The 23,159-nt window shown below is 42.6% G+C and overlaps 1 protein-coding gene across 1 annotated transcript; it reads right to left on the reverse strand.

Moving 5' to 3' along the window:
- Nucleotides 1-52: 52 nt before the first annotated feature.
- Nucleotides 53-18,837, reverse strand: LOC146580477 (heat shock 70 kDa protein 12B-like). The gene is made up of 14 exons (XM_085267244.1): nt 18,301-18,837; nt 16,357-16,420; nt 15,699-15,781; nt 15,154-15,278; nt 14,883-15,069; nt 14,566-14,670; nt 14,243-14,359; nt 11,320-11,497; nt 6,081-6,167; nt 5,005-5,109; nt 4,672-4,930; nt 4,474-4,577; nt 2,670-2,860; nt 53-2,584 (listed from the first exon to the last, which is right to left on the reverse strand). Exons 2-14 carry the CDS (start codon nt 16,400-16,402, stop codon nt 2,111-2,113), a joined length of 2,061 nt encoding a protein of 686 aa, XP_085123370.1. The 5' UTR covers nt 16,403-16,420; nt 18,301-18,837; the 3' UTR covers nt 53-2,110.
- Nucleotides 18,838-23,159: the final 4,322 nt, after the last annotated feature.

The following is a 23,159-nucleotide window of genomic DNA, read 5'->3' on the forward strand; positions in this document are numbered from 1 at the left end:
TCAACAGCGACGTGGATACAAATGCATCCCAGTTTAGACAACATATAAAAGATGCGGTCGGAATTATATTTATTCGTGTTAGGGTTATTACACAAATACACAAGAAGACAGTTACTGGTTTAAACATGAGGTCTGCGTGACCTTAGCTCCACACATATACCTGATTTTCTTTGTACAGGTACTCAGTACAAGGCTCCACTGATCAAATCTCGAGAATTATTAGATCTATAAAGTAACAATTACACAGTATTTATAAAAGATGGATGTCGCAACTATGATGTCAAGTACTTGGCAAAGTCATATTTTGTAACAACTCTGTAGTTGCCAGTTAGGCTTTCCACAGCTTTATCATCTCTTTCCTCCACAGTGGGGACCATCATTTACAACATACACATGTGCTGATTAAGACCTTTGACTTAGGTCTGAAGCTTATTAGACATAAGTTGTAACTAAGTGCATAGATCAGGTTAGCATTTTCTCATATATGTTGTACAAAACGACACACTCACTGCTTCATTAGTAACCAATGCTAGTACCGGGTTGGACCCCCTTTGACCTTCGTTCTTCGTGGCACAGATTCAACAAGATGCTGGAAACATTCCTCTGACATTTTGGTTTATGCTGACGTGACAGCATCACACAGTTACAACAGATTTGTTGTTGCAAATCTCCCATTCCACCACATCCCAAAGGCGCTCGACTGCACTGAGAAGTGTGGTGATTTGAGTTTGTGACATCGTGCCTTATCTGCTTGGACGCCAAATTCTGACGCTATCATTGAAACCTTGCAGCACAATTAAGAATGATCAAAGCATGCAACATTTTTCCAGTCTTGTCAGGTTTTGGTGAGCCCGTGTGAATTGCTGCTCGCTGGATGTTATCTAGTTTTCAGATCTTTATCTATAAACCCTAGAGATGGTTGTGTGTGACAATCCCAGTAGATAAGCAGTTTCTGAAATAGACCAGCACCTCTGGCACCAACAATCATTCTCCATTCAAGGTCACTTAAGTTGCCATTCGCTCCCATTCTGTTGCTCGGTTTGAACTTCAGCAGGTCATCATGACCATGTCTGCGTGCCTAAGTGTACCTAATGAAATGGCAGGAACGCAGGGTTAAGGAACTTCACAATAGATTTCAGTTTAAAGACATAAAGCTGCATCCATCTGCAGGTAGTGAGTGAGTTCTTATGTGCATGTGGTGCTTCATCTAGTGTTTCCAGTAGTAACGATGCATCTGTAGAGGGCTATTTCCTGCTGTGTACTGGATGAGAAAGTCCATATGTTAAAACAGGACATGTTAGCGACTAGCTGGTGGACATAGTGGGGCGTTTATCAGCTGATGAGCCAAATGTTTCCTGATGAATTATGAATTAAGCATTGGATTTAAATTAATAGTTTCCTCTCAAAATAAAAGCTCACAACTTTTAGAGGTCACGATAGGTTTATGAGCTTCGTCTTCAAATAGCACAACTTCTGTTCAAAGTGGTTTGAAACATTTTAAATGTTATAAAGCCACAGTTCTTTTCTTATAGTATGTGTTTTGACGGATTCCAAGGCAGTGTTGTAGGTCAGTCTCTGCACCGCTAGGGGGAGTGCTTTCACATTAGAGAAACAAGGCTGCGGTCCAGTCGGTGACGTTTTATCTGCAGCGTTGCGTTGGTTTAAATAAGGCATTGTTTATTACACGAGGCCCAAAGGTAAAAGTCTGTATATTTAACGATCAACATGAGCGAGTTTCACTCATTAGGTAGCATATTGTATTTCGTTAGAGTCACTGAGATAGTAAAGTCAGTTTGTGTCTCGCTCAGCTTTCATTCGTTTTCACAAAGTGTTTCTCTGACTGTTGGCGGGAAATGCTGCTGACGACATTATAAGGCGAGACATGGCGGACTTTGTCCCTCTTCAACTTCAAAGAGATTGAAGGACTTTGGTGTTTGTGAAGCGTGGATTCTCTCTTGATCTTCTTGCATCCTAAGTTGCTCCTAAGAATGCAGTGTTTTTCCAACAAAACATGTCGCCCACTCCCAAAGTACCGCTTTTTCTAAAATTATCATCCCTCCAATCAGCTAATGTGTGTTTTTGCATCCACGGCTCCACTTCCTGCTCCTCCTCAGTTAGACAGGAAGTCTATGGAAGCCCGGACGGAGCGGTTAGACATGACATCAACGGCCGTGACTTTAATCTCCGTGTCGCCAAACTGCATGGTCGCTCTGATTTCCCTTCTCTCTGGGGTTCCTGCTCCTGCTCCTCCCACCGCACCCGGTGGCGGTAACGGTTCGGGCAGGTCTAAGGTTATTGTGCCACACTTCCTGACTCCAGGGTCACAGATGTATGTGACGTCATCGGTGGCGGTGCAGTAGATGTTGATGATGATCTTCCGTTGGCCCAGACGAGCAGGCGTGTAGCTTCGCCTCACAACCTCGCCCAGGGCCACCGACTGGTCGACGGAGACGAAGCGATCGAGGATGTCCGTGCACCACTCACGACCGTCTTTGATGAGGAGTTTATCCCGTGGGTGGCGTCCCTCCACAAACCTGTTCAGGACACCAACACCATAGGTCAAAGGGCAACGACGCACTCGGACCTGTGACAGAGAGCGAGAGAGAACGATCGTAAGATAATGTGTCACATTACTACTCCGATACTTTCCGGTATTCCCGAACTCTCACCACGGTGGGATCCAACCCGAAGAGCACAGCGCCCTTCAGTATCGTAAGACCAACGTCGTGAGGAATGATGATGCGGCACGTCCTCCCCAGTGCCTTCTGGACGGCTTTTTGCAACATAGGGGATTCTGCAAAACCACCAACTAGGAAGAGGAAACGCACACCACGCACTTCTGGTTTTGTCATCAGCTCCTCTGTGACGAAAGAAGATATAAAGCTTCTTAAGTAATTTGTCTTTCCATTGAGAGAATTTCTGCCTTTTCCAGCAGCTGTCCCCGGTGTTTCTTCATGTCAAACCCTTTGTTGACTCCCAGTTTTCTTTTAATGACCACCAAATATTCATACTGGGAAACCATTCCATGGTTTTGAATGTACCACTGGCATGTGCTTGATTTGAAACAGACTGCATTTTTCTGGTTTTGTTCTCTTTTGAAAAGGTTGGAAAACATAAAAATGAAATCACAACCATCTTGAAAAGGGTCTCAAGGAAAGCCATTATGTTTTGATTGATTTGAGCTGTAATTTGTAGCTGTAGCAGCTTTTGTCCTTTTACATCTGAATAAGCACACTTCATGCTTTTGGCAGTCGATAATCTAGTAAGGTCAGGAGTTCAAGCAGTGTGCAAGAATCTAAGCAAACTCATGTCCCATCTTTAGTCCATGTAATCCGTTTTTTTTGTTATGTTTTTGTTTTGTGTTTTGGAAAAATCTGCATTAAAAAGTCACCAAATATTGGTCCTAAAAAAGACTATAACCTAACCAGGCTTTACGAATGATGGAAAATACATGGTCACAACTTGGTATAAAAATAGTGCAGCTAATTTCCTTCTGCATGACAACTGCATTTCATTACTGGGCCCCTAATAGAGCTGCTAGGATTCTGTTTAAATTTGTTTTTTTGTTTTTTTCAAAAGGTGGTGATTTAGTTTTGATGAGTTAAATTCTATTATTTCGTTAGTCAGTTACCTAGCACTAATTAGCTGAAATCTATTGCGCATGATTAACCCGTTATGCGCACTCACAGACAATAAATTGATGGACGTAGCTTCTGCGAAGCCAAAGCATCAGCGCGTGAAACCTACATTCCTTTCAACGGCCACCAGATGGCGATAGCTGTGATTACAAAAAGACTTCCTGTCTACGCGGAAAAAGCTCTCTGATTTGACACAGATAAACACTTCCCACATGCGTTTGTCACTTGTTTCGAATAAGATATTAATGTCGTTTGATTTCAGAAATGAGGATCATCCAGGTTAGGCTATTTGCAAGCAGTTTTACGCTCAGACACGCCCTCTCTCACATCCAGTTTCAACACAAAGATGGCAGAAATTCATCTCGCTCCAGGCTTCAAAATGGGATTAATGGGTGACTTCATGGTAGCTGCGTCTATTTTTTATGTTTTCAATGTGTGCACTTGAATTTTGCCACTGCTAACAAGCAACTCTACCCTGTTGTTGAAACACGGTCACTTCTGGTTCCAAAAAACCCTTAAAAATGTCGATAATTTCAAGGGCCTATTCTGCACAGGTTCATCTTGACGCCCGAGCACGGCGTTCGTTGAGCTTGAATACTAGTTTTATCTCGGAAAGCCTTTGCACTGGCTTTCTCCTGGGGTTGTTTTTCAGGTTTCTCCTAGTAGATTTACTGCAAAGTTAAACAGAAGAGTTATGTGAAAGTACACAAAACATAAGTGGGGAGTGGAAGGAAAAGGAAGTTTTTAAGTGCCCGGGTCTTTTATGTCAATCAGTACATTTTTGTGTATAGCATGTGCGCAGCAGCCCCCTTCTCTGGACATTTGTCTTTCTTACCAATGTGCTTCACAATCTTGCTGATGGTGGGCTGGAAGAGCTCATTCATGGCTTCCTGTGTCAGCCGCAGCATCCCCTGGGAGGACCACTTCACTATATTCATACTGCACACACAGAAGGAAGTAAAAAATCACTCTGTCATCTAAAGTTGCACGTACGCTCGTTGTTCACTCATCGCACCTCTCAGCCCACACTCACTTGCTCCTTCTCAGGGCAGCCTCCACACTCTGCCCTCTGTGCCTCTTGTAGTAGTCGATGAAAGAGAAAGGCAGGGAGATGTTGAGGGCGTTGGTCCTGCCCGGAGACGCTGTGCGTTTCCTCGCCTCAAACGCGATCATGAGGTCCACCCAGGCCGCTGGCCGCTTGGCTTTAAAGCTCTGGATGAAGTCCTCGCCAAAGATCTGGCACAGCATGGCTTCGAAGGCCAGGTCGACTCCGACGGCGCCGTAGGGACCGCCTGGCGGAAACACCGCAGCTATAGAAACTGTAGGAAATGTGTTTGCTTTTTTTGTCCTTTGTAAAAGGATGTACCTGAGGCCTTGTAGAGCTCTTTAAGAGTTCCCTGTGGCTGCTCAATCTGATGGACTGTCAGGTCAACTGTTCCTCCTCCGCAGTCTGCAACCACATATCTATCACCTGAACAGAGAGGGCACGGATGAACACATGCTGTTGTTTTGTTTGCATCCTAAGAACATTTTTTGCTTTTTCATACCTCATATTTCAGATTTTTTAAAGAAAAAAACACATATCAAGCACATCAAGCTTGTAGGAGGAAATCGTGGAAGATAACGTGTCTTCATTTTTGTGGACGATGCAAAAATGCGTGTGTGTATATTTGGTTTGTCTGCAGCTTCCCCAGAAACTCTTGAACACGCAGTGTTTTGAATGTAAACAACCTTGAGGCATCTGTGGTTGCTGCTCTTCCCCTGCTAGAGTGTATGTTTGTGATATGTCCGGTGATAAGGGTTAGTTTTCGTGTAGCTACCCTGACGACTGCACCCTAAACACGAGAGCTCATGAGACGTGTAGAAGCGAGTGAGGAAGAGAAAAGAAGGCGTGTGGTGGAAATGAACAGAAATAAAAATATAAGACAAGAGGAGGAATCAAAGGATGTTTGCAAGGCAGGAAGATAAGAGAGTCTCTTCTTCTTGTATCTGCCGTGCAGAGAGTCCCATGGGCTGGGTCCTTCCTGTGTGTGTGTGTGTGTGTGTGTGTTGACAGGGATGAGCGCACTAAGGGTCAGCAGGCGCACGTGGCTCCACAAAATGCAGTCATGCCTCAACAACAGAGTGAACAACTTTCATTTCATAACCCAGGAAAATGCAAAGTATGCAAAGTAATTGTTAATTTTCCATCATACATATTTACAGTAAAACAAACAAAAAAAAAGATCTTATTATTAAAACACATCAGGAAGCCATAATTAGATTATTTAAATCAGTTCAAATAGAACCTGCAAACATCAGGTTTGGGGTTTGTCCTCTATTAAAGTGGGCGGGTTTGTTCCTCAGAGTCTGCAGGCTGGGGTTAAAGGTCAAAGTCATCCATATCTCCCACATGTGGGGTCTGCCTGTCTCTTAGGCTCACATACGCACAGATGGCCTTACCAGTCTGCAGCTCTGACCACAGCTCTCCAGTTCCACTCTCCACCAGGAAGGTCCTGCTGTGTCTAGATCGCCTCAGCTGCTCCCTTGCTGTAACAGAACACACGCACAGAATGATTTATTTATTTATCTACTGTTTCTTTGCTATTCAGAGGCACGAGCCGGAACCTCTTCTGTCTTTCTGTGAGTCGAAAAAAAAAAAAAGTTGAGCATTGAGGTGAAAGTGATGCTTCTGATTACTAATTTTGGGAGAAAAACATGGAATCAAAGGGGAATTCTCGAAAACAGTTCATCATCTTCTCTGTCAAACACTGTTATCAGCTGTTTCCACAGCAGGTAGCTCTGCATGTTTGATTTGGCAGTTTTTTCACAGGATGCCCTGCAGATGCAACCCCAAGGGGAGTTTGTGTTACCAGCTGGAATCAAGCCAGAGACCTTTCACCTGCCAAGTGTTATCCATTACACCTTTGGAGGCGCTTGATCAGGTTAAAATCAGTAACATGAACATATTTATAGGCTGGTACAAAAACCAGTTTTGGTCTTTATGGTTAATTTAGCACTTTAGCCACTCTGAATGATGAGCAGCTGCCCCCGATCTTTGCTAATTTATGGCTTTTTGGACCATTTTAATATAAATGAAATATCTAACAAAATTAATGGCCTGCTGTGTGGCATTGATCACCCATGACTTTTGCACTTGAGCTTGGTTGATGAAATCCCAGCTTTTTCTTAGTGTGTTACTGAGCACTAATTAGCAAGTATCTCCATCTGTACATTTTCACATTTCGTGGATACAGCGTACTAACCAGGCTTGTTAGCCTAAACTGATAATTAAGCCCTCCACCCATCTGCTAACCTAAATATGTGACCCAGCAGTAGAAGAGCAGACCATGAACACACTAGAATCCCAGCTGTGCACAGAAACAGTATGCATCTCATCTTGTGCCATATAGGAGGCACTCAACGGCCTCCACAGTCACCAGATCTTAATCCAGTAGATGTGGTTAAAAAAGAGATTTGGATCATGGATGTGCAGCTGACAAATCTGGTGTCTGTTAGTAGGTCTGCCTCCTGAATTCTCCATTAGCCCTGCAGTCCAGTAATTTGACCGTCATTTATATGATCTGGAATAAAGAACTTATGATAAATATAACTGTTTGCCTCCAAGTGACCAAATAACTAATTGCAAGATTAATGCACTTAAAAAAAAGAAGGAATTTCTCTGGACTCTCTCCAGCTGCGAGCCCATAGAGTCATCACCACCGTTCACCACCATGCACCGCCTCGCCTGGATTCAAACAGTCTTTATCTCTCTGTATAAACACACTTGGTGCACGGTCAGACACTTAAGTTTGCTTCTGACTACTACTCCTCAATGCAAAGAGGTTCGAGCCAAAGCACAATCTTCCTCAACTTCAACCGGAGAGATAAATGTTTGTAATTTATGCTACATATGAGAGTTTATGGCATTTGTGCAGGACGAAGCATAAATCATCCGATCCAAGTTAAACAAGAAAACCGTGCGGTCATAATATTTTTATGTGACAGGAGCAATTTGTTGGAAATGAAGAATGCGCTCGAATTTCAACATTCTGTTTGTTCTCCACGTGTAAACTGTGAGAGTGGCGGGCTAAGTGGACGGATGGGGGAGGCCAACAAAAACACAGCAGGCTCACATGCAGCTGGCAAAAATACAGCATACCTGACAGGCTGTTTGACAGAGCAGATACACTATATATGCCTGCACACGTCAAGGTGAACACATGAAAGGAGACATAATGGTTCTGAGAACCAAATAGTTACAAATTAATGGAAAACTAGATGAGAAAGTTAAAATGTAAAAAATATATATATAGCACTAGTCATTTGGTAAACTGTGAGCCTGATGAAAGGCAAGCGTAAACATGTGTGTCATAGGCAGCGAGCACGGCTTTTGATGGAGGTTAGTGCTGGTGAAAGTGGTTTTTACATGGTTTTCTCAAACCGCATGAACACCACACACCACAATAATTAGAGTAATGGACGGGGGTTTGTGGGGGAATAAGAACAAAGGTTGGAGACTTATTGGGCAACACTGTGTCGAAAGCAAATATACACATACTGTTGTTTAAGGACCTTGGATGACACAGAAGGTAATGTATGTACCTCTGTGTGTGTGTGTTTGTGTGTGGTCGCACATAGTAAATAAGCTGAACGAAGAAAAGCACAATCACACAGGCCTTGATTTCGCCGGTGCCTGCGTGTATGTTTTACAGGGGTGACGGATGGAACGCAAGTCTGGAAACCATTTACATAAAACAGCAGAAAAAGAAAATGTGTGTGCGTTAACGACTCCCCGATGCTATCTTTGGAGATGAAATGAGGTGGAAGACGCGCTAAAGATAGTAAAAAAACACGACCGGGAGACCAAGTGTGTGTGTGTAAATACGTCTGTTTGCTCGAGTCCTCGGAAAGCGAGCGAAAAAGCGAAAGAGGTAGAGAAAGTCTGGGAGAATAAAGGGAAAAATGAAAGTGAGTGAAGGAGGGGGAGACTGACAGGCCAGGAGGGGGTGAGATCATAGTCTCGCTGCACCTTGTTCCAATTACAATATCCTGTGTTTAGTGTGTGTGAATGTGTGTGTGTGTGTCACTGACTGCATATGTATAAGTGGGCCTTTGCAGGGGATTTTGGTCAGCATATGCGCCCACTGAATTATGCATCACTCTTCTTTCTCCCCAGCTTGAAATGACTTTTCTTCATTGCTACATCTTCGTGGTATTTCCTTCATGTGGGCACGAAGGACACGCTCTTCTGTTTTGGAAGTTTTTTGTTGCATTTTGGCTTTTTGTTAAAGTTCTCACTTGTGTACTGGTTCTGGAGGTACTTTCCCGACTGTAAATCCCCATATTTGAATTTTCTTTTAAAGCTGCGCTCTGATCCAGATTTCTATAGCAACAGCGGCTCACATTACTATGTGTCATGTGAATGAAGTAATTTGTAGGCATACACTCACCGAGAAATGTTGCCTGAATTTATTTTCATTTCATTTGGCAAACTTTTGGGTCATAGCTTTGGATTTTCATGAATAAAACATGACTAAGTATTGATCTACTTAGTGTATCTATTGGCAACTACACTACAAACCCCCAAAATTGGTAGAACCAAAAAAAGGAACCAGATTTCCTTAATTTGTTTAAGCTGGTGACGTTTTTTCATCTTTTAATCTTTTAATTAAATTCCAAATGTAGTACATCACTTAGACAAATCAAAGTAATTATTAGTGACTTAACATATTCAGTTAATAGGACTTACTTACTAAGAGTTAAATGAGATCATTAATTATATGGTATGTTCGATGGAGAGTGACCTTTTTCTTCTAATGAACCCATGCTTACTAAGCCACAGGCCTCAGTGATGCCTTTGACATTGATGGCCATCCATACATGACTCAGATGCAGCCCTAAAATGGTTCAAATGATCTCTTATACCAAGAAACCTTGCTGTCTTTGTTCAAGGCTTTGTGTCTTTGAGTCCCACCAAGCTTGGTTCTTGGGCCCCTGTTATTCATTTGTCTCACATCTCTGGGACAGATTATAGAAAGTTTTAAAACAAGCTCATTTGTTACTTATTTGCTGATGATAGCCAGCTTTATTTCTCAAACCACATGAGGTCTGTAAGGTTATCAATGCTAATGCCAAAAATGCTAGCAGGGATTAGTAAAAATGGTAAAACTCTGCAGCTTGATGCTGATTTTGGTTCTGGTTGTTGTCCTCGTCATCAAGAATAATCTGGACTGTTGGCCTTTGCTGTTAATGTCAGTATGTGTAATTTAGAGGTTATCCTTGATCAACCCCTGTCCATGTTAAACAAATGTTTCCACCAGGGAAATATTTCACCGCTCCCTGTATTGACGTGTAATTTTCTGGTTTTTAATTTAGTAAATGTTTAACAGTATCACCCCACTATAATGTCTCTTCACTGGCCTCTTTTAACATCTATGATCCAGTTAAAAATCCTCTCCCTTGCTTACAGATCATTGTAAGGTCACGCTACCTTGCATGTCGTCGTGCTTCTTTAACTTTAGTGTTCAGCCAGCTCATTCAGGTCAAACAATCTGAAATGACTGTTTGCGCCATGTTATGATCTAAGGACATGCAATGATAGAGCCTTTGAGGCTTTGCGCTGCTCTTAGCCATGTTTAAATAATTACAATTTTGTTATATATTATTTTTTGTCTTTTTTAAATTTGTTTTTCAAATGTTCTTTTGTATTTTGTGTCATTTACCTGCTTTTTCTATTAGCTTAGATTATATTCTACAAAGCACTTGGTGAATCCTGTCCGTTAAAAACACTAATCTTAAGTATTTCTTCCTTGTGTATTTTAAAATTGTTATTTTTAACATGGACACACTGCACACTCCTGTTACTGACATTCAATAAACCAGTTACATGCTTCACTTATATTGTTACAGCATCACTGTTCTGACATTTTTCCTTCCCTCAGCCCCAACCAGCCATTGCAGATGGCTACTTCTTCTTGAACCTGGTTCTGCCCTCAGTTTCTTCCTGTTAAAAGGGAGTTTTTCCTTCCCACTTTTGCCAAGAGCCTGCTCATAGGGAGTCATCTGATTTATTCTCTGTATTATTGTAGGGCCTTAACAATATCTTACAATATAAAGCTCCTGTTTTTTTGTCAGTTGGCACTAACTGTAGCAGCCTTTAAGTACTATTTGAGTTCTATTTTCATTTAAAAAGTGTAAAATGGAGTAGAAATTCCAGCTTGTTCCTTTTTAAGAGTTTCATGTGATTTCTTATGAAATGTTAAGTGCTTGTGATCTACTGCCACAAACTTAACTAAACACTAAACACTTCTAAGGAAAAGCTTTTCTGGCACTGCGTAAAGTTAATTAAAGAGCTGATGTGTTAAATAGTTCCTTGCATCCTCTTCATGGGATTTCTGTGGTCTGTTTCCGATCAGACCCTATGGTCTATCCAAACACTTCATCGCACACACAACTGCAAAGTCATCTGAGCCATGAGTAGTATCTGTATTCAGATCGCTGTGCTTAGTGCGCTCTCTTTCTTTGTCTTTGACAGAGGCGCATTTAGCCTTTGAAAAAAAGACCCCACAACCCCCAAGTGAAATCAAAAAGCAGCATTTCCAGGAACACAGTGCGGTTTCACGCTCATGCTAATGGCAAAGTCAACAACAAGACCCCTGCTCAACAGAAATTACATGCACACATGCTCTCTGTTCTCTACCTTGTCTGAAGCTGGAATCAAAGGGCCGCGAGACATCCAATTCCAGGCCGTTTGTGATTGGCTGCATGCTCAGGTCAATCACCTGGTGGAGGCGGAGCTTCCGACAATAAATGGATGCAGCCTCGGGTTCAAGAGCAATGAGGAGCTGCTCAGGACAGTCAGGAGACACCAGACCAGCCTATAAAGGACACAGCAGAAGCTTTACCCATATTGTTGACTGACAGGCAACACTTTTTAGTACCTGGATGAAAATCCACCTTCAGCTGTTGCTTGTTTGTGAATCTTTGCGTCCTCAGTTTTGTTTTAGTAAGTGATTTAATAACTGTAGGTTAAGGATCAGGTGGTTGACTTGGTCTTTCTCTGGTATTATCCATTTGCACTGTGAAGTGTTGTATGAGTAGTTTTACAGCATTTGGCTGAATTCACCCTGATACTTCTTTTAGCAGTCACAACACCATTGAAGACTGATTCCACTGGCAGCATTAGATGCCCGTCCTGTAACATTGTCTCCACTATATGATGTGGTATGCTTCACATCAAGAGCTGTTCTTTTACGTCTCCATACGTTTTTCTTCCCATCTTTCTTTGTTTCATTGTCCAAAGGATCCCCCTCTTTTACAATATTTCTGGCAAATTTTAATTTGGCCTTTAAGTTCTTTAGTGTAACCAGTGGTTTGCACCTTGTATTTACATCCATGAACATATCTCTTGATCCTAGTTTTGCACATAGCACTTTGCTTTCAGACTTCTGGCCTGCTTGTGGTTCCTAGAGTAGAATGGGAGGCATAGTCTTCAGCTTTCAGCTTCCCAGCTTGGATTTGGGAGACAGTTTTAAGATTAGGCTTAAAACTTTCCTTTTTGATAAAGCGTATAGTTAGGGCTGGATCAGGTGACCCTGAATCCTCCCTTAATTTTGCTGCAATAGGTCTGGCAAGTTGCTGGGAGCTTCCTGTGATACACTGAATGTTTTTTCTTCACTCACCTTTTTTCACTCTCTATGTGTTTACACACCACTGTGCATTTTAATCCTTAGCTATTATTAATCTCTGGCTGTCTTCCACAGAGTGTCTTCTACCCTGTCATCCTCCCCTCACCCCCAACCAGCCGCAGCAGATGGCTGCCCGTTGCCGAGCCTGGTTCTGGAGGAGGTATTGTCTGCTAAAAGCAAGTTCATTCACTATTTCCCTAATATTTTGATCAAGAAAACTAGAATATGAAATCATGAATGTATTATGAATTTTAAAAATATAGCTAATGTAGGGAGAAAAAGAAAAATATTATAAAGTGAAATATTATAAAGTGAATGCATGAATGCATGTTGTAATAATAGAGATAATTAAAGGAGCCATTCATATATTTATAACTCAAATGTCAATGTTATTTAACACACACACACACACACACACACACACACACACACACACACACACACACACACACACACACACACTGTGGATACAAATAAATAGAAACAAACACACATGGTGAATGACAGCAATGGGAGCAAATTCACTGACAGTTGGGATAAAACGCTGAATAGAGTAGGAGAGGTGTATAAGCATAACTCATGATATATTGGGGGTAAAGTTGAGTGTCAATGTGTGTGTGTGCGTGCAGGGCGGGGGTCTAGTTTAAACTTCCTGTGTTTGTACGCCGGTCTCCCTCATTGTTTAGCCATGATGACATCATCACCAGCAGGAAGTGCACACGCCCCAAGAATCAAGCCAGGAGCCAGCTCAGGGTAAGTGTGTGTGTGTGTGTGTATGTATCAGTGTTAATATCAAAAAGTGTATGGATTCGACTATTCATGTCTGTACTAAAGTGACTAAATGGTAGATGGCAGATAAAAGTAAATAAATAATCACAGTGTTTGTTGCGTGTCATGATCCTGGGTCCTTTTGACCCAGCGTTTTGTGTTTTCTCTTCGATTTTGGTTCTGTTCTTCCTCTGGTTAGTGTTTACTCTGTTCTGCCCGTGTGTTCTGGTATCCAGTCCGCGTTTCTTAGTTTGTGTCCTTTCATGTGCAAGTTCCTGTTTTATTGTGAAGGTCTGCGTCTTATGTGAGTGTTTTCAGTTTGCCTCCCTAGTCTCGTCATGTTTATCACTCCCACCTGTGTGTAATCTCCCTGTGTTCTCTGAGTATATTTAAGTTGTATTTTCTGTCTTAGTAATTGCTGGTTCGTCTGTGTTGTTTCCCCTCGGTCTCCCTGCGTCTCTCCGTATGTATTTCCCCGGACCTCTGCATCTTCGTTTCTGGTTTGTTTTTGTTAGTTTTACCCAGTTTAGGTTTTCCTGTTTCACCTTCACCCACGCCATTGCTGTTTGTATTTTCTTTTGTTAATAAACACTCACCTGCTCCAGAGCTGCTGCCCTTTGGGTCCTTTTCTACATTCCACACGGCTTGCCCTGGCAATCCGTGACATTGCGTCAGTAAAGAAAGGGTGGCATTAAGAGTAAAAGGTTGTTGAGTCTTTCCCAGGCTGGTCCTTTCCCATTGATTTATACTGGGATAGGACCTCTTGCATTCTTGGGCTTGTACGTACACTTCCTACATCTTCTATGTACAGTTCATAGAGGACGGTGTGTGCATGGGTGGGAAGATGTGCAAAGAGGAAAAGAGCAGTGTGCATGTGCGTGTGTGTGTGTGTGTGTGTGTGTGTGTGTGTGTGTGTGTGTGAAAGAGATTGTAAATAATCCTCTGTGAGAACATCAGTCCTTATCTCATGCTTTATTCACTATCTTTCTTTCCACTGGCCCATTGTTCTTCCTATTCTTCCGATTCTCACACACACACACACACACACACACACACACACACTCCACAGTGATTCCCTGTGTATCCACATGTGCACAACACCGTGATACACTGTAAAAAATAAAAATAATTTTTAAAAATCAACAAAACAACAATGTGTTTTCATACCAGGTATGCTGCTTCTCTCATGAACTGTTTGGCAGGTTGTCTCCACACAGCAGGAACAGTAATCACCCATCTGATCTCATCTCCCTCCAGCACTGATGAAGACTGGTCTTTCACCTCCTAAAACAGGAGCCCCCACCCCCCCACAAAAAAATCATTTTCTTCTTGTACTCTGAAGTGAACCACACAGAGTGAAGTGATCTCCCAAGGGGTTTCATTTAAAAGTGCTAAACAAAGGTACACCAAATACACATTCACGTCCTATCCTAGAATATGAGAAAGTATTCAGTGTACTGCAGTGGTGAATGAAGTGATCTGAGGTGTACCTTCAGCGCGTGTTCCCTGAAGAAGCGAAGGGCATGAGCAAACACGTCTATGGCCCTGACCTTTTGACCGTTCACCGCCTCCAGTTCCGTCTCCATAGTGAGGTCCTGCAGCAAACACAATCACAACTGCTGAAAAAAACAAAACGCCGCACCAGGAAGTCTGCAGCACCAGTTAAAGCTTGTTACTTTCAACCACAGTTTTACTTCTCAGCTGTGGGCAGTGATATAAAAATCTCCCACTCTTGCACATGTCAGTGCACCATAATGTCCTTTAACACCGGGTACGAGATGTCCCTATTTTCACATCTGTTTCTTACACTTGTGCTGTGGATCCTCATTTTGAATTTGTCAAAGTAAAGCCAGTGCCGGGCCTCTTCTGGATCCAAGTCATGGTAGAAGTCTCGAGCGGCAAACCCAAAACTGTGGAACCGCAAATCTGGAGTGAGCAGCAGACACGTTGGGCTCTTCTGGTTGGCCACTCCAGGGTCGCCACCCTCCCACCGCCTGCATTTAGTGAAGAACCACTGTCAAAACTTCAAAATAAAAATACAGAGTATATAATTGATGAGAATACACACAGGCTCTTACTTCATCATGTGTATGGCTTCCGAGTCCTGTGTGAAGCTGAAAGCGTAGCCGCTGGAGGTCGTCCCAAAGTCTATAGCTATGACAACGGAGAATGGACAAGCCATCCGGGGCCTGACCTCCACCCTCTTAGAGAGCGATGAGAGACAGAGAGGTAAGAATGGATACGGTTTCTATCAGTAAACCTGGTGGTGTTTTTAAACTGACATTGCTAACATTAGTGGACAGAGTCAGAACAGAATTAATAAGCAGGCTTAGAAATCAGAAGCTATTTTTGATGGACCTCTACTTGCATACATTGGCGCCAAGTTGGTGTGTTTCTTTGCCACTAATTTCAGTCTCTCCGTAAGTTTTATACTGTAAGATAAATGTTATGGTAAACCACTAAGAGCAGTTAGAAGTGGATGTGGCATTGCAGGCCTCGTTTAAGGACTTTATATAAAGTTAAATGAGTAGTAAGAGAGGAATGAGTGTGTAGGAGTGCCTGTGGTGAGTGGCCGTGTGTGTGTGTGTGTGTGTGTGTGTGTGTGTGTGCGTGCAGTAGCTACCGGTGAGGGTGAGGGTGTGAGGGGAGTGATGCTGCAGTCATTTCTGGCTGTGGCAGGCGAAGATGGAGTGGATACGTTTTCACCTGGAAGACAAGGGAGGAGATGAAATGTGTGAATATGCAGTGGTGCTAACAGGGGATGTGGCTAATGAGGGAAGTGAAGGTGAATCCCCTCTCAAATATGAAAGTTTCTTTAAGTCTTAATATTGGAAAAGCACCACATGCACTCCCTGAGAACAAACATAAAGGTCATCCTGTCTGTTTAAGGAGATATGCAGTTATGGGAACACTATTATCATAAGAAAGGAGGTGGTTCTGAACTGTCCTCAGCTACTGATACTAACATGCTGAAAGTGCATTTGCTGAGTAACTGCAGAAAACACCTCATTTTTCACCGTGGATGTTAGAAGATTAGGTCAAATGTAAACACACTTGACCTCTCTAGATCAAAAAGTGATAATCGTAATGAAATGGAATCGTGGGAATGCCACTGGAATGTGAAGTGCGTAGTATACCCAAGTGGGAGAGGGACATGGAAAGGTCAGCATGTCCACGGTCCAACAGATAAAGAAGGAGAAGTCTATTTGGACAGGACTGCAATAGCAAACTAGTGTTGATGTGTGTGTGCGTGCGTGTCAGTGTTTGAGTGTGTATCTCACTTGGTATCTGCAGGCTGTTGGAGTCTGGCTGCAATACGTCAGCCATCTTTACAGGAGCCAGGGTCTGCAGAGAAACAAACCGATGATAACATGATGAATGGAAAACGATGTCTGTGGAAAACACTGCTGTAATACATATTATCACCTATTTGACTCTTAACACAAAGAAAAAGGACTTTACCCAAGTTTCATGATATATTTATAGGATACATTAGCTTTTTTTAAAGCAAGTCTTATCTGGCAGGCGCACTGGCAACACTGTTGCCTCAGAAAAAGAAGAAGGTCCTGGATTTGAGTACACTGGGCAGCAGAGATCTTTGTGTGGGGGGTTTGCATACTTCCCCTGTGCCAGCGTGGGTTCTCGCCTCCCACAGTCCAAACATATAAATGTTTGGTTATTTTGTGATTCCAAATTAGTTGCAGAGTGAGGTTGCTGAGTGCTGAGCCGCGTAGTGCGTAAAAGTCCGTTCCAAACCTCCTCTTGCACAAAAACTGTGCAGCAGACATGGGTTTAGACAGCATAGCAGCTCCTGTACTTTTGTCCATGTAGTTTATCATCTGCTGCAGATACAATGATTAAAACCTGACCTTTTTATTCACATGTTTCAACATAACAGCACACGGATATCATGGCTCCATCAATTCACTAGCAGGTGCACTTTTATGGCCTTCAGGGATACTTTTGGAAGTCATTGTCAGGATTATTATTAGTAATAACACTCCTGATCTTTGTGCCATCACAAAAACCAACGTGCCAGAGTCAAAGCATCACATTACGAGGTCTGTTCACCAAACAGCATGACGCAGACACTTCTTTGGAAGGCGCTACGTGCTGCATAAACATGTTGGAAAAATAGATATAGGAAGAAAATGGGGAGTTGTTTTGGACGAAGAAAAGTGACATTAATCAGCGAAGGAGGGGAGGTGAACAAAGCACACGCAAACCATCATTCACAGCTAACATCAGCATCAAACTTAAAGCTGTTAGAGCTGCACAGCAAAGATTATAACATGATATAAGTAAATGAGAGTTGATTAAAATAGTAAGATATGTTGTTATTATGTTGTTGCTGGAGTATATCTGCTCCATGCTCTGTACATATGCTGCATCTGCTGAACTGACTTATTTCTCCTAAAAAAAGCAAGTACTGTATGTGTGTGTGTGTGTGTGTTTTTTCCTATGGCCAGTGTGTGTGTGTGTCTCTATGTGTGTCTATGTGTGTATGTGTGTATGAGTATTGATTACAGCTCTGGGATTATACTGTGATCTGAGCCAGGAGTAAACTAAACAGATGAGTGCAATGAAACAAAGATGTGTTTGTTTAAATCTCTTTCTTGTGAGTGTGTGTGCGTAAGAGAGAGAGAGAGAGAGAGAGAGAGAATAAAGCGACCATAAGTTATCTTGACATCCTTTCTTTGCATACATGCATGCAACATCTGCGCGCATTTATCCGAGCCTGTGCCTGGGACACTGGAATATAATGTGTGTGTGCATCGCTCGCTTCCTTTCCCAGCAGCTGTCCTCACTATTTGATGTTAAAAACAGAAAGAGGATGAAACTCCCCAGCTACTCCCTGCCTTTTCGTTTTGCATATACCTGCCCCCTAAGTAATGTCATTCTTTTTCTCTCTGTCGTCTCATCATCTCCTAAGCCTAATGTGCGGTGGATGCTTCACACCCACCCGAGTCCCAGCCGTGGATCAGCAGAACATGCAACTAAAACTCCTGAGTGACAGATTTTGCAAAACGCTCCACTTTTGTGCACCATTAACAATAAGCTCTATCAGTTTCTAGACTGCACAAACAGGATTTTGCCATCTTAGACAAAAGTTTTTTAGCTCGGAATAGAAGGATTATTGCATTCCTCTTATGAGAGTAACCAACCTCATTATGCCAACAAGAGCTGGACTCCACAAAAAAGCCTGATCTTTTAAGTTAACTCACCCTTTAAGTGCTGCTTTCTCCTCTGTGCCCCCTGTTGTTTCAGCCGCTCCTGGCTGCAGCACAAAAATATTCCCAAACTCTGGAACTTGGCAAACTTGGAATCTATCTCCAGGGGTTTGCGATGGAGAGAAAAAGGGAAGAGGAGGAAACGAGAGGATGCTTTTCTAGGAATCCCGTGTTAAGAATGCAAGACTTCTTCCCAGCTGACTTGCAGGCAGATTCTCTGAAAGAATCGGAAGAAAACAATGGCTTGTGCAAGAAAAATGACAGGAAAACAAAGAAAATCCTTAGTTGCTTTCAAATGGATTTCTGAATTGGGTTTGCAGCTCAGCCTCTCTGCAGCTCAGCTCACCGTCTCCCTGCTCTGCACAGGAATGTCAGAGAAAAGTGGTGACACACACACACACATGCAAACACAGACACGCATACACCAGTTGCAGAAGTAGGAGGGCTATGACAGGGCACGGTGGGGGATTTACCCCAATGGGAAATTGCCGTTTGCGTTGGCGACTGAGGGTGGAGTCGTTTTGAACAGTTAAGTCATCTCGCCCTCTCGCCTCCCACCCGCTCCTCCACATCTATCCTTCCACAGTTTAATTAGCTCTTCCTGTCTCCCTTTTTGCTCTTCTTTTCATCTTTTTCTCTGTTTTTCCTTTTTACTATTTTCATTCTCAATCTCATATCTTTGCACTTTCACTGATATTGCAGCTGGCCTTCTTAACCTCTTCACACAGGCGTGCAGATCATACAGATACACAGATGCACAGAAAAAGCAAGAAGTGAGAAGGGAAAAATGGCCCCAGGTACATACGCACACATCCACATATACGCCCCTTATCCCGTCAGATTTCCAAATCAAATTAGAGTGTAGTCTTACTAGTGTGCAAGTGTGTGTGTGTCTGGAAACCATTACCTGGCACGCCTCCCCTTTGCTGCCCAAAAACCAAGAGGCCCCATACAGATCCTGCCATCACCTCTCTCTTTCTCTTTATTGCCTTTTTTCATGCACATGTCCCCCCCCCCCCCCCCCCCCCCCACACACACACACACATTTAAAGCAAACTCTTTCTTTGTTTAATCCCTTTCATTTGATCTCTTGCCCACGTTCATTTGCTCCTGCAAATTTTCTAATCATTTACATCAGCGGTAACATTTCAGATCTGCGCTTTTCATCATTTCGATTGTGTTTAGCAGTCGGCTTCATCCCGATCATCATCAAATCTACGAGAGGGGCCTCGCTCGGGTTCCGCTGCCCCTTTCGTCAGCCTCACCATTCTCCTCCGAGATTCAGACGGCGGAAACTGAGCGCGGGAAGTGATGGAGTCAGGTGACAGGAAGGAACCCCTGCGTGGCATTCCTCTCATGAATTCCACATTATCTCTGGAACCCTGGAAGTCCTCGAGCAAAGGAAACACACCCATAACACAAATTCTAAGACAGCTCCTCTAAATAGCTCACGGTCACAGACGCGGCCTGAATGAGAACCTGTTCCCTCCCAAGATAACATCAGACCATATAATGTTGATGCAGAAGAGCCACGTAACAACAGTTCCTTTCCTTCTTGGTCACAGCACCCAGCTAACTCAGGTTACTGATGACAGCAGGAAGAAAGCAGTAGTTAAAACTCCAGTAATACCCGATGTATAAATAACAACATTATTTTTTAACTAATGTGTTTCACTTTCGCTTATGACCTTTATCAAGGTCGCTGTGTTCTGTAAATGATACACTTTTATAGCACCTTTCTAATCAGCTGAACACAACAGCTCATTGCATTTAACCATGCAGTCATGGTCAAGACAACCTGCTGAAGTTCAAACCGTGCATCAAAATAGTGAAGAAAGGTGATTTTGAACATGGTATGGCTGTTGGTGCCAGACACATCAGAATATTTAAAAAACAAGTACTTAGTATCAAACAAGTATTGTATTAAAGCCATCTTTAGACGTCTGCTTCCATGGGATAACTTACCGTGCCAGAAAGTCCAGATCATCTCAACTTCTATTTTTTTAACTGTTAGAAGAAAATAATTTTCTAAATCTGGGATAAATTAAATCAGTCTTATATCTTATCTTATTAGCTCTTCTTAATGTTGCTAATTAGCATACTAAGTTTTATGATAAACTAAGTCACTGCTGATGGCATTACTGGCTTCAGTCTTATCAGTGTCTTTGATCAAACTGATTGTGCAGCATGAACATGCAAGACCTTTCCATTTAAAGAGAACATATTCTACTCATTTCCAGCTTCAAAGCTAGTAACTTTACTGATCCTTATTTATCATATACCTTTGTGCAGCCAACAGTTCCTTAACTGTCTAAAACAGGCTGTTTCTCTGCTATTAAAGCCAAGTTCCTGCTGACTGGCTGCCCCTTGTAAACAGAAGGTTTAAAAAAGCAGGTGGGTGGGGCTACTCTGCCAACATCTAGAGCAATGAAGCTTTAACCTCATTATTTGACACTTTAGCAGTGTGTATATGAGCTTCCAGGATTGTAAATAACAATGGCACAATACATAAACTATGGAAATCATAATAAATGTGAGCCAAAGTATATTCAGCAACCAAGAGGCCCCCGAATCTGAACACTTGAGGCCCACAGTGTAGAACACACGGGGGGAACTGGAGGGGGAGTGAAGCAGCAGTATTGGCAACGCCGTTTCTCATTCTTTCAAACTTTCAGGAACAAATGTACAACATGAGGATTTTTTTTAGTCATGCTTAAATTAAACACAGTGCATGCCTGTTGTTCATTGCAGTGCTAACAGAACCTTGGATCATAAGCACCTGCATGCAGGAATATTGCAAGAATTCTGAGTTTCTGCAGAAAAATAAAGGCCAGTATTAGAGTTTTGGGTGCTTTGCGTGTGTGTGCATTAACGAGTCATGTCCTGTTTGTCTGTGTGTGAGGGTGTGTCTGATGTTCCACAGTGTGTGCACAAACTGTACATGCAAATGTGTTTCTGTGTGCGAGCTACATCGGACTAAGTCACCGGTGCAGCCTGGGGTGGGGACCAAGAGCACAGGAAAGCCTGAAGTAGATGGAGTGGAAGACCCCCCCCCCCCCCCCCCCCCACACACACACACACACACACAAAAACACATTAAGCATGTCTGCCCTCTGACATAAAGTCTGCGCTATTGTGTAATAAAAAGTATAGGGAGCAGGGGATGGGGGGGTGGGGGTGTTACAGGATGTGTGTGTATGATTTATGATTCAATAGCAAAAGACAAGGGATGAAATTTATAGCAGAGGGAAGTGAGGGAAAGGGGGAAGAGGGAGGAGGATGTGGTGCAGCAGCAATGAAGAGGGGGAAAAAGGGGGAAAAGTCAGAGGGGAACATTTCTGCAAATGTGTGCGTACCTCGTTATTTTACCACAAACTCCTATAACAATATATGTGTGGATGTATGTGGTGTGCATCTATGCTCAGTTTTCCAAGTCCGTCTTGAAGCAACACTCTGGTACCCATGTGACCACTGAGACCGTTTTTGTTGGATGTAATCATTCGTTTCATAGCAGCCATTAAAAGATTGTTTCCCGATGGGGACTAAACCTGCATTCCTTGTTCTGAGTTGCAAAGTTTAGCTGAAACTTAGAAGTTTGAGTTAGTCAAACAAAAAGTGGTATGTTTAAAAGTTACAGCTTCTTTTGTGTTACTTTACCTCAACTGCTATTCATAGAAAGGCGTGTGCACAACACACAGAAGGAACCTGATCATAAGAAAAAAATCTTCTGGAAGATGTCCAGCTGATTTGATTAAATCAAACTAGTGGAAGAGCATTAAGATGTTTTTTTTTCTTTAGATCTTGAAAACTGTCAAGCCATCCTTTAAAATAACTGAAGCGCATGTCTTCTTTTAGTCAAAAACTAGAACTCGTTTTGCGTGCTGTTTGGATGCAGTTTTAGTTGTAGTTTTAGTCTTTAATCACAAGGACATGAACCATTTCTTTAACCCTTTGCATGTTTCCCACAGGAGAGATCGCTGCGGCTGCAGACAGATACATGCACACACATGAGTTTAAGCTGACACTATAGGGAACATCTGGTGCGCTTGAATGCTCATTTTATGTCTAGCATCTCCTTCTGAGCACACACACACACACACACACACACACGTCGGGTATTCATATCTTATGGGGGCATCTAATTGACATAATGCTTTCCCTAACCCCTTACCCCAACCCTAACCATGAAAAGTGAATGACTAACCCTAACCTTTACCCTAAACCTAACCATAACCCAATTGTAACCCTCACACTAAAACCACATTTTGAGTCTCAAAAATGCCTTCAAACTCGTGGGGACCAGGATTTTAGTCCCCACAAGTATAGTAAACTTCCAAATGTTGGTCCCCACAAAGATATGAATACACACTTAAACACACACACATGCATGTATTTGCATAAAGCTGAAATGCAGAAATAATGTAGCAGGTTTGGGATCTGTTAAAGTTAGGATTTATGGTGAAGTCCTGTTTCTCTGTGATTACAGTCAAAAGCAGTGATGTGGTGTATAAACCTGGCCTGTCTGTGCCAGAGAAATCAGACCTAAACCAGACCCTGACTTTGAACTCGGGCAATGTGTGTAAAAGAACACAAATCATGAGCACTGCACTGTTTTCAAAAGTCATAACCTGAATGATGGACTGTTACGTTTTTATGACTTTGCTCATTCTGTCATCTGGCACATTTTTGTGACTAAAGCTGTGTCCGCTTCCTTCAATAATTGCGGGAGGCTCATATTCCCTTTGTTCTGCTCTACTTGGATCCAAACTTACTTCATAATAATGATAATGTTCCTGTCGGAGGGCACGTCATACAGGCCAACAGCCACCCTGTGTGCAACAGTCGCCCTCCGC

The sequence above is a fragment of the Mchenga conophoros genome, linkage group LG3 (genome assembly GCF_057382185.1).
Source record: "Mchenga conophoros isolate Kocher_MC1m ecotype Shallow Benthic linkage group LG3, M_conophoros_male_GT1.1, whole genome shotgun sequence".
NCBI lineage: Eukaryota > Metazoa > Chordata > Actinopteri > Cichliformes > Cichlidae > Mchenga > Mchenga conophoros.

Bases quoted from the DNA above. Each gene is read 5' to 3' on its own strand.
- LOC146580477 (XM_085267244.1), bottom strand. From the start codon at position 16,402: ATGGCTGACGTATTGCAGCCAGACTCCAACAGCCTGCAGATACCAA. The intron at 15,279-15,698 runs GTAGCTACTGCA...TCGCTCTCTAAG, and splicing joins TCACACCCTCACCCTCACCG to AGGGTGGAGGTCAGGCCCCG. The intron at 4,931-5,004 runs GTACATCCTTTT...TGTTTCCGCCAG, and splicing joins AGAGCTCTACAAGGCCTCAG to GCGGTCCCTACGGCGCCGTC.